Consider the following 10142-nt stretch of genomic DNA (forward strand, 5'->3'; position numbering starts at 1 on the left):
TGTTAGGAAAGTGTAAAACATACACTGAAATGCAGATAATTGAGGTAGCAGAAAGTTTATTTACAGCACAAGAAATTCTGACATGCACACAGAATTAAAAGGTATGGATTCTAAAATACAACTGAAAACCTGAGAAGGTCAGTGGAATATTCATTGGAGCATTTACAGATCTCTACTCTAGTGTAAAGTGGACAGTTTCAGAAAAATTAAGAGTGAAATGAGAAAATTTGCCTCAAACTACAAACAAATCCAATGGTACACATGCTGGTAATAGTTCAAGATTTACAAAGCAAACCCCCAGTCCCACCCCCCCTCCCACTAAAAAGTTAAAATCCAGTCATCTATGCACGCTCTCCCCTAATTCGCCTGGCCAGCTGAATGTCCTTGGGCATGATGGTAACCCTCTTTGCATGGATGGCACACAGGTTGGTATCCTCAAAAAGGCCAACCAAGTATGCCTCACTGGCTTCCTACATGAGAAGAGACATCAAGTTAAATCCATGCCTGATAATACAGCACAGGAAAAATTACTTCCATTTACACATGAAAAAAAAAAATTAAACCATCTTACCTGTAGAGCGCCAATGGCTGCACTCTGGAAACGCAGATCCGTCTTGAAATCTTGGGCGATTTCCCTGACAAGACGCTGGAAAGGCAGCTTCCTGATGAGCAGCTCAGTGGACTTCTGATACCTACGGATCTCACGCAGGGCAACAGTACCAGGCCTACAAAGATATGATACAGTCAATAACCCCATTATTAATATATTAGTGAATCAGCAATACATGCCATCTTAAGAGCAGACACTTACATTGTTTTGGTCAATAACCCATAACAACATGAGTGACTAAAGCCAGAACTTGTGTTTTGACCTCTATAGATTCTAATCCAGAATTAAACTCAAACAATACATCATCTCCCTTAATCAAAAAAAGTCTAAATTCTTTAATTTACTCCACGTTGGGAAGTATCTGTACCTGTATCTGTGGGGTTTCTTCACTCCACCGGTGGATGGCGCACTTTTCCTGGCAGCTTTAGTGGCCAGCTGCTTCCTGGGCGCCTTTCCTCCGGTGGATTTACGAGCAGTCTGCTTGGTACGAGCCATATCGCTACTTTACCTGCTGGTAAATATAAAAAACAAACAAAAGACGCGATCAGCAATTAATCTCTTCCACTTCCTGTCCCAGAATGATGAACTGTTGCGAACCACAGCCTCGGAAAACCCCCCCATCACCAAATGACATCTACAGGTCACACAACTGCAATAAACGATATATAACTACCCACGTTATTATTAGCTGATCTTTAACTAAGAGTTCGTAGGAAAGATATGCAACAGTAAAAGAAACAGTCTGGCGTGCTTTTTGGTAAACAGATAAGGAATAATTCCTGAACATACATAGATTGTTGAAATTAAAAACAAGTGTACAAACCCCGCCACCATTAAGCTACAAGAGAGACACACGTTTCTTCTGGTCGTTAGCGAGCGAATTTAAAGCTACCGTGTTTGCAAAATGGCGCCAGCTAGCTATCAGAGGTTAATACCAATAATAAAACAACACTAAAATCGATCAATTGATGTTATGTAGTATCACACAACTAAGGAATGAGCTGCATATTTCACTGTAAAGCATGTTTCATAGTGACAGGTGTTTTTTTCAGAGCACCTTAGTGTAAAGTTAGCTAGCGTTAACAGTTAGCCAAACGGCTATGGCGCGCATCGTTTTGTTGCCAACTGGCGATTCAAGCGAGGCGAAAACACAGTTAACATTTCTGAACGGCCTGGAAATCACTGCAAACCAAATTATTAAACGCCATCGACGCTAAATACAGAAACCAGTAGTATCAGTAGTGATAGTAAACACTCTCACAGATACCTTTGTTTATTTTTCCGGGAACGGCGTCTCCTTCTCGCGTGTGAGCTTACTATGATCACCTCCAGGCGCAGGAGGGGGTATTTATAGGCTGAGAGGAGTCCCGCCTCTGACACTATCGGATTGGTCCAGACTGAAATCCTGACGGAATGTGATTGGTGGAGAAACATGGACGCTCATTGCCTCTGCATTTGAAGCAGAGTGAAACAAAGTGCTTTTATTTCAACTTTTATCTATGGACCGATGAACCTTGAACTACTTCTTCTTAGTCCGCACACTTGTTGATTCTACATATTCTCAATTCTTTCTCTTTTATGATTTATAAAATTACTTCTTAAAATGTGGTTTCTTACCATTAGATGGAGGGAAGGGAAACAATGCTGATCAATTGAGCAACGAATCTGCCATGTGGCATTTATAGTTGGTATAATTGGTAACATCAGGAATGAAAGGAAGAGGCTGTAGTCTATGTTGATACAGGGGACATTTGAAACGAAGTTTCATCGTGGTCAAGTCAGTGTAACACCTGTCATACAAATAATACATTAAGTGTGAGAGGCCATACAGTTATATTTGACCAAATCCAGAAAATATAACTAAGAACATTAAAAAAGAGCCTAAAAGGGATATAATCGGATCATTTGCCCCTGTCATACAGAGGAGGGTACAGCTGAAAGCTGATATAGAGAGCAGTCAGTCAACAGCTTGGTGACAAAATCAGCTCGTTTCCTTTCCTGTTCCTCTAAAACCACCTTTATTAACATACAGTGATTAAATGGCTGCAGCTGTATTTACATTCACTGCCTTCACGCCTTCTCACTTCAACTTTCATAGTTTTGTTTCCCATAATATATTCATTCACATAACACACTGTAAAAGCCTTAATTGTTTTCAGACAGAAAGAAAATGAATACATTAAATATATTTATCAATTTTAACCTTTATTTACTTCATTTAAGTCCAGTTTCCATGATATGATAACTTCACCTGGATGACTGAGAATCCTCATCATTCATTTAATTATTTTGTTGTTTATATAACTTCATTTTTAGCTTATCAAATAATAAAATATATTAAAAACGTGTTTTTACAGCTAGAAATGAATTCTATGAACAATGCACAATGTAGTCTATGTTCGGAACCAGCAAGCGGAACTACAAGCGTTGCGAAAACGTTACCTGACGGACCTATTCTGAAGTGACACCGGTGGTAAGTTAGCGAACAACATGTATTTATGAAAAATAGGAATACAAAAGTGTGCTATTTACAAATGTTGGCTGAGCCCTTTGCCCGTTCCGCTGGTCATGTCAGTATCTCTGAGGAGTCGAGTTAAGTATAATTATATATAGTTTAAGTACAGTTGAGTCGAACAGGCGCATTTCAGCTGAACATCTGCAGCACTGGACGAATGAGCATGAGCGAGCAGGGGCTGCTGTTTATAGGTACATTATAATTTAATATGTTCTTTGTAGCACAAGCTGAATATATTTTTTTGTGAGAAGAGTCTATAAATTGCCTAATTTTTGCCACAAAACGTGGATTTAAATCGTTGGGGTTGGGTGTTGATTCAAAGTCGGTGCAGGTCCCTTGAAAGTAAGTTATGGTAAAGTTTGTGTGTGTATTATGTTTGTATTCTACAGATATTGAATCTAAGTCAAACAGCTCCACTCCTGTTGAAGAGCGAGGTGAGAAGACCCTCTGGACTCGCAGTGACAACACCTTCAGGTTCAATTTCTTCCCCGACAACTCTCCAGGACTTCAGGACAAAACATCTCCACCAGACAGGACTGTGCCAGCCACAAGTCGGATATCATTTACCAAACAGGGCTCTGCTTTTGCCTTCAACTTCCACATCCCTCCTGTTACACCAGTAGAAGACATGGAGACAACAGAGACGCCAGACTCTTCTTCTTCAAGCAGCCAACAATGCGTCCAAGAGGAAAATCTAAACTCTCCACCTGAACCATCAGTGCAATCTAAAGCGAAGAAGAAGAAGAAATCTGGAAAGAAAAAGGCCTCAGATAACAGTGAACCACAGCAGAAGCCAGAGGAGAGTGAAGACACAGCGCTGGTCAGTTTGGATTTTTTTTCTTTAAACTCATCGTGGTGGGTGTCTTTTGATTGTTTGATTTGATGTTGAATATGACTGTGTTTCAGAGTGCAGAAGAGCAGCTGAACAGACAGCTGGACTGGTGCATTGAACAGCTGGAACTGGGAATGAGGTCCCAGAAGGCCACGCCAAAACAAAGTATGGTGTTTACCTTTAACAACATCTGACCTAATTACACCTGACACTAAAATGAGTTCTAAACGCAGGGGAGTGAGTCTGTAGTAGGTCCAAATACAGGATCAATGTGGTAATACATGCAGTTATTATTTTGCTCCTGCAGAGGAGGAGGCCTCTCGTGCCCTGAAGACTCTACATAGTTCCAAAGCTCCACTGGCCAAGAAGAGGCAGGTGATGAGAGTCATGGCCGGAGACTATAGGAAGAAAATGGAAGAAGAGAAGAGCAGACAGTTCAAACTCATTCAGAACCGTGAGTACATTTGGCATTGGACTGATTTAAACTGCAGCTATAAAAACTAGTGATGTGTCGTTAATTGACAGGTTTCTCTGTTCCCAACAGAAATTTCATCAGCTCAGGTTAAAGTTGCGTCAGATTCTGCAAAGAAGTCTGTTTTCCATCGGAAAGCCGAAGTCAAACCCCAGACCCCGACGGCAGAGGAGAACCTGCAGCAGACTGAAGCCAAGGTCACAGACCTGAAACCACAGGCTCAGGAGAAGACATCTGCTTTTGTCTTTACTCCATCAAAGGAAGTGTTTCACTTCAATTTTGTTTAATCATGTTGGACTGTACTTAGAGAGTCTGGTCTGTGCTGTGTGCTGGACATTTTCTGTTTGAATTGCTTCTATTTAATACAAATTTGTAAGAAAATAACAAAGAAGTTATTAACCCAGACTGAAAAAGACATAAAATACTATAAATGAGGTTGGCATGTTAATTGTAGATATTTTTGAACTGGAACCTTTTAATCATGTGTCTTATAATACCATTCATTGTTAACCATCCTTTAGAATTTTATGTCGTTTCCTCTTCAGCAGCAGTTTTGAAATTTGCATGCCAGATTATTATCAACATTTAGCAAAATACTACCTTTTGATAATACATCTTTCTTACATAAGCAGTGTGTCATTATTGTAGCACAATGTTTTTCTTTAGTTAGAAGAATTGTTAGTGTTAGGGCGAGTGGTAAATCTTTTTTCTTTAAAACAAACAACCATTTTTTAAAATTCTGCTTATTCAAGCAGTCTGCTATCCTTAATAAAGCACATCAAAACACTGGCGATGTATATATATTTTAATCATGTGTGCGCTTTAGATAAAGGTCCCGCATTATCTTCCAAACAGGAAGGGGAGGGACGAGGTTCAACACGAGCCCAATTGAATGTGACACACACGGTAAAAAAAACTTTTAGACTCCAAGAAAACGAACTAGCTGTTGTTTGTAAGTTTTTATTTCATGACACTTTCTGCAGTGTGAAATATACGTCAGTTTAGTTTGTCTTTGTTCATTGTGGGTGAAAGGCTTTTTAATGCGGTTGAGATTAATTTGCCATGCTAACATTGAACTAGTTAGCGTTAGCTAAAAACACATAGAGTTAGCTAAAACTAGTAACGGTCTCAATTAGCGGTAAATTATCGTCAAGTTGAAAGCTATAAATACTCCAAATCGCTTATGTGGTCATCACAAACTAAAGCCCACAACAGTCAGTAACTTTTTTTGTTTCAAATTGAAGCAGCTCTGATTTGCGACTGCAGGTCTTTGTAGTGTTTTAAGGTGCTCGGTTTTAGGGCCACCTCCGTTTTCAGGTGTGTAGAGAGACGAGTGAGGAGAAATGTCTGAACTGAGTGACGAGGCTAGTGAGTCAGAGCAGCTCGGTGCCAGCCTCTCCATGTGGCTGGGGGACTCCCTTGTGCGACCCGAGGAGCTGGATGTGCCCCTTGACCTGCACACCGCCTGCTCCATCGGGCAGTACGACGTGGTGGCAGAGTGCATCAAGAAGTAGGGGGTCCAAACACCTTCAGTATCCCCACTTGGCTACCTGTCCTCCACGTGTCACACCTTTATGATGTCTTTTGTTTTCAGACGTGAAGTGAACCTAGATGGCAAGAACATCGGTGGATGGACCCCGCTGATGTATGCATCCTATATCGGCCATGACAACATTGCAAATCTCCTGCTGGAGGCTGGTGTGAGTGTGAACGCTACCAATGCCAAAGGACTAACGCCTCTGATGCTGGCAGCAAGCTGTGGAAATGAAAGTATTGCTTACTTTCTGCTTCAGGTACAGAATGACTCTGTCATAGTAACATGTCATGTGTTGGGTAATTCAATCAGGTGTTATTTTTGAATGATGAATACCAATGATTCACCTTCCTTAAACTCATTTCAAGTCTCAGTCAATAATAATAAACATTCCAGTGTAAGTTTTTGTGCTGTTGTTTTGCTCTGTTCTTGATTATGTGTTTAATTTCTGATGTAATGGTTGTTGTTTTTCTTAACACAAAAGCATGGTGCAGAGTTGGAGCTGAAGGACTCTCGAGGCTGGACCGCTCTGTTTCACTGCACCAGCACAGGCCACCAGCAGATGGTCAAATTTCTGCTGGATAACAATGCTGATCCCAATGTCAAGTGAGTGTTTTCATCAGCTACTTGCACAACACCTTTTTTTTTTGTGACCGTTTTTCTTGTGTTCTTCTTTCATCCCACAGAGAGCCAGGGTCTGGTTTCACTCCCCTGATGGAAGCTGCTGCTTCCAGACATGAAATCATAGTTCAGTACCTGCTTGATCATGTGAGTAGTTCGTAGTCCAAAAACAGGCTTGCACACCACTTATCATAGGTGTTGATAGAAAATGAAGGAGCTCAATGCTCAGTCCACACAGAGATGATGATGTCTTATGCTGTTTTGATTTAATAATTTACAGAAAGTTAAAGTAGATGACCGCAATGCTAAAGGAGAGACTGCCCGTGCCCTAGCAATGATGTATGGCTATACAAAGATTGTCAGCCTCATAGACTCACGTTCTCCAAGATTGAAAGCAGGTATTAGCTAGATTAAAGACTTTTTTTTACACCAACAATACATTGAATTCACATGTTGTTGTCTGACTTTTTTCGTGTTTGTGTGGGATCCATCCTGTCAGGACACTTTGACGACCTGAGCTCCTCCGAGGACTCGGACAGCGCGTCTCCAAGGATAAGGCCAAGTCGAAATCGAGCTAAAGGCATTAGCATCCATGATGGGCCTCAGGCCATTGCCAAGTTCCGAGTAGGAGGCACCAGCAAACAGTGTGGTAGTGTCACATGAAATATCCAATTATATACCCGTCTGTGTGTGTTTAACTGGTTGATGATAAGAGTGTGGCTGGTTGTTAGAGTCGAATTACACAAAAGATTATAAACCGTGGTTAAAACCAGGTTTTATCAGAAATTATGAACATCAAATTAAGGACAGGCAGCATGTTAATGTTTCTCGTCTTCTTACAGAGCCTACCGTCATGCCACCAGGCTACACAAGCATCCGTGATATTGGTGAACAGAGCGAGAGCATCTGCTACCGTGATGTGACCTCACCTATCAATGAGCTGGATGGTCAGAGCAACAGCAGCAGAGGTGAGGGACGCATACAAAGCACAATTAAAACATGTCTTTGATCATTGATTATTGGTGACATCATTGAGTGGCCGCCAAAGCAATTAATATTTTGTTTATATCACCACAGATGACAGTCCATTCTTTGACAATGACATGCCCACCATGAGAAGCAGCAGTAGCAGCAGTGAAGGCCTGCATCAGGTGGTTGGCCTTAACTGAGACAGACATTCCACTGTTCTGGACACAAACACTAAATGTTTTTAACTTACACTGACAGATATGTGTATCTTTGTCCACCAGGACTCTGACCAGTGCAAAAAGAGCAGCTCTCGCAGATTAAATAAGGGTCACCACTCTAAAGGAAAGAGCCGTCATGGAAACAACGATGCAGGTCACAGTGGTACAGGGAACTGCAGGATACACTCGGATGTTGTTCCTCCAGCCTCCTACACTGGTCCAAAGGCACGTCTGTGTCACCTGAATGTTTTTGGTACAGTTTATTCTGGACTGGCGTTAGTTCTTGACCAGACCTTTAATTTTTGCTTTTTTAGGATCTGGCAGAGTTCTTGGAGCAAATTGGCTTCTCTAAGTATCTCCCATTACTTGAAGCGCAAGACATTGACCTGCAGATTTTTCTCACCTTGACTGAAAATGATCTCAAAGAAATAGGAATCACGTAAGAGACTTCAGGCTTCTCATCTGCACAGAACGTTTTTATTTTTCTTATAGAATGGAAAAACATATTTTTTCATGTTTCCCAGATTGTTTGGACCCAAGCGGAAAATGACTTCCGCTATTGCAAGGTGGCACAGCAGCGCTCGACCACCCAGTGACGCACTGGAACAAGCTTATGCTGACCAACTTGAGGCTGAGATGCAGGAAATGGCCATTCAGCTACACAAGGTAACTACAAAGCAAATACTGCTTATATTAAATATATAAGCAGTATTTGTAACTGCCATACAAATACTTACACATTTCTCACTTTTGTTAATATTTTACACACATCTAAATGAATAACTATCCCTGTTGTAGCGCTGTGAGGAGGTGGAGAGCCTGCAGAGCCAGGTGTCTCAGGAGAAGGAGCTTCGTGCTGTGATGGAGGGCTGTCTGATGGAGGATAAGATGGCATGGAGGAGGGTCCAGGCGGAGCTGGTGGAGAACCACAGGCTGGCCCAGGACATGAGTGCCACACTGGCCAAGGCCCAAGCTTGCTGCACTGAACTTCTCTCCTGTCTCACTGCTGATCGGGATGGCAGCTCGTATAATTGTGTGGAAGATAAAACAAAAGGTGACGCTGGTGTTACAGGTGAGTTTGTTGTGCCGTTGGATTACATCTTTTATATTTTGTGATTCACAAAAATGATTTTGTGTCTCTGTAGCCGGTGAGGGCCTGACGCGCTCCAATGTTGTAGCACTAATAAAGAAGCTGGATTCCTATGAAGAGGAACTGGGTAAGATGGTGTAATGCTCCGTGATTACAGTGGCTTTGTGTCGTCAGTTGGGTCTAATGCAAATGCTGGTGTCTGGTTGTTTCATCATAACAGCAGGAACTCTGCAGACTGTGCTTCAGAGTCTGAGGCGGCTGAGTGCTCCTGAAAAAGTCTCCGATAGCTGGGAACGACCTTAACCTTTACAGGTGAGTCTTTAGTGTGAAGACCCAGCAGGTGCTGGCTGCTAAAACAGATTAAACAACCTGCTTTCCTCGTCTTCTGAAGGGCTTCTGCCAATATCTGACGGAGGGTGATCTAACCACCCTGAACAATCTCACTGAAATGGGAAAAAGGCCCAAGGCAGGGCCAGCCTTGCCGGACCAGAGCTGTTCGGGAGAGAAGCAGCCAACCTGCTGCCCCTCTGGAACCGTCTGATGGACCAGTGCTCGCCAGATGCGGACAAGGCCAAGGGCAGCGGCTGCGGGGAAACGACAAGCAGGCAGGAAGGGTACCTGACCCTCATACGCTTGTGCTGGTGTGTTCTGACTCCTGTAGTTGGGTTGTGGAAAACACACAGAGAGGTGGAAGAACTCTGATCGTAAATCAATGGCTGTAGACTGTAGTGCTACCAAAAAACGGTACCTTCTTCTCTATGAAACGTGGTTTAAGAGATGTTTACGATGAAGAGACACATTTCTTAAAATTAGCAGCGTAGTAGTTTGTTTAAGTGAAATGCATTCTGCTGCGTGATACTTTTGAACCAAATCAATTATTGGTATATATTTTTTTAAATGTCCTGCTGAATTTATTTTGAGACCTTTACAAGTCCTGTTGATTATTTACTGCAGTTCATTAAGTTTGATTTTGTTTTCATTTTGATTTGTTTGTTTTATTTTCAGTCCATTTTTCCTCCGTGGACATGAATTATGAATGATTAATATGATATTAGAGTTTTGGTTTTGGACTGAAACAGCAGTTTAGTTTGACTGAGTGGTGTAATTAAGTGGTTAGTTATGTAATGAATTGAGTTGTATGTGTAGTTTGTTTAACATGGCCCCTGTGATGCTCAAGTCCTCCCCGATCTTTCAGATGTTTTACATTGTTGGTTGTATTTGAACCTAAATAAAAACTTTACCTCAAAGTGCCTTTTCAGCAAATTTAAACCAGATATATGT

The 10142-nt window shown here is 41.7% G+C and overlaps 3 protein-coding genes across 3 annotated transcripts; 2 read left to right on the plus strand and 1 right to left on the minus strand.

Annotated features, from left to right (window-relative positions):
* Positions 1-39: 39 nt before the first annotated feature.
* Positions 40-1972, minus strand: h3f3d (H3 histone, family 3D). Its single transcript, XM_026351143.1, has 4 exons — positions 1878-1972; positions 978-1121; positions 572-725; positions 40-470 (listed from the first exon to the last, which is right to left on the minus strand). Exons 2-4 carry the CDS (start codon positions 1103-1105, stop codon positions 342-344), a joined length of 411 nt encoding a protein of 136 aa, XP_026206928.1. The 5' UTR covers positions 1106-1121; positions 1878-1972; the 3' UTR covers positions 40-341.
* Positions 1973-3075: 1103 nt separating this feature from the next.
* On the plus strand, positions 3076-5208 carry c19h8orf33 (chromosome 19 C8orf33 homolog). Its single transcript, XM_026351118.1, has 5 exons — positions 3076-3316; positions 3515-3945; positions 4032-4122; positions 4265-4411; positions 4502-5208. Exons 1-5 carry the CDS (start codon positions 3283-3285, stop codon positions 4714-4716), a joined length of 918 nt encoding a protein of 305 aa, XP_026206903.1. The 5' UTR covers positions 3076-3282; the 3' UTR covers positions 4717-5208.
* Positions 5209-5322: 114 nt separating this feature from the next.
* Positions 5323-10108, plus strand: anks3 (ankyrin repeat and sterile alpha motif domain containing 3). The gene is made up of 15 exons (XM_026351080.1): positions 5323-5939; positions 6024-6222; positions 6448-6569; positions 6650-6731; positions 6865-6982; positions 7084-7233; positions 7427-7552; positions 7662-7735; positions 7835-7996; positions 8086-8210; positions 8296-8437; positions 8570-8843; positions 8917-8988; positions 9082-9173; positions 9253-10108. Exons 1-14 carry the CDS (start codon positions 5773-5775, stop codon positions 9162-9164), a joined length of 1896 nt encoding a protein of 631 aa, XP_026206865.1. The 5' UTR covers positions 5323-5772; the 3' UTR covers positions 9165-9173; positions 9253-10108.
* The last annotated feature ends 34 nt before the right edge of the window (positions 10109-10142 follow it).

Source organism: Anabas testudineus, chromosome 19 (genome assembly GCF_900324465.2).
Source record: "Anabas testudineus chromosome 19, fAnaTes1.2, whole genome shotgun sequence".
Taxonomy (NCBI): domain Eukaryota; kingdom Metazoa; phylum Chordata; class Actinopteri; order Anabantiformes; family Anabantidae; genus Anabas; species Anabas testudineus.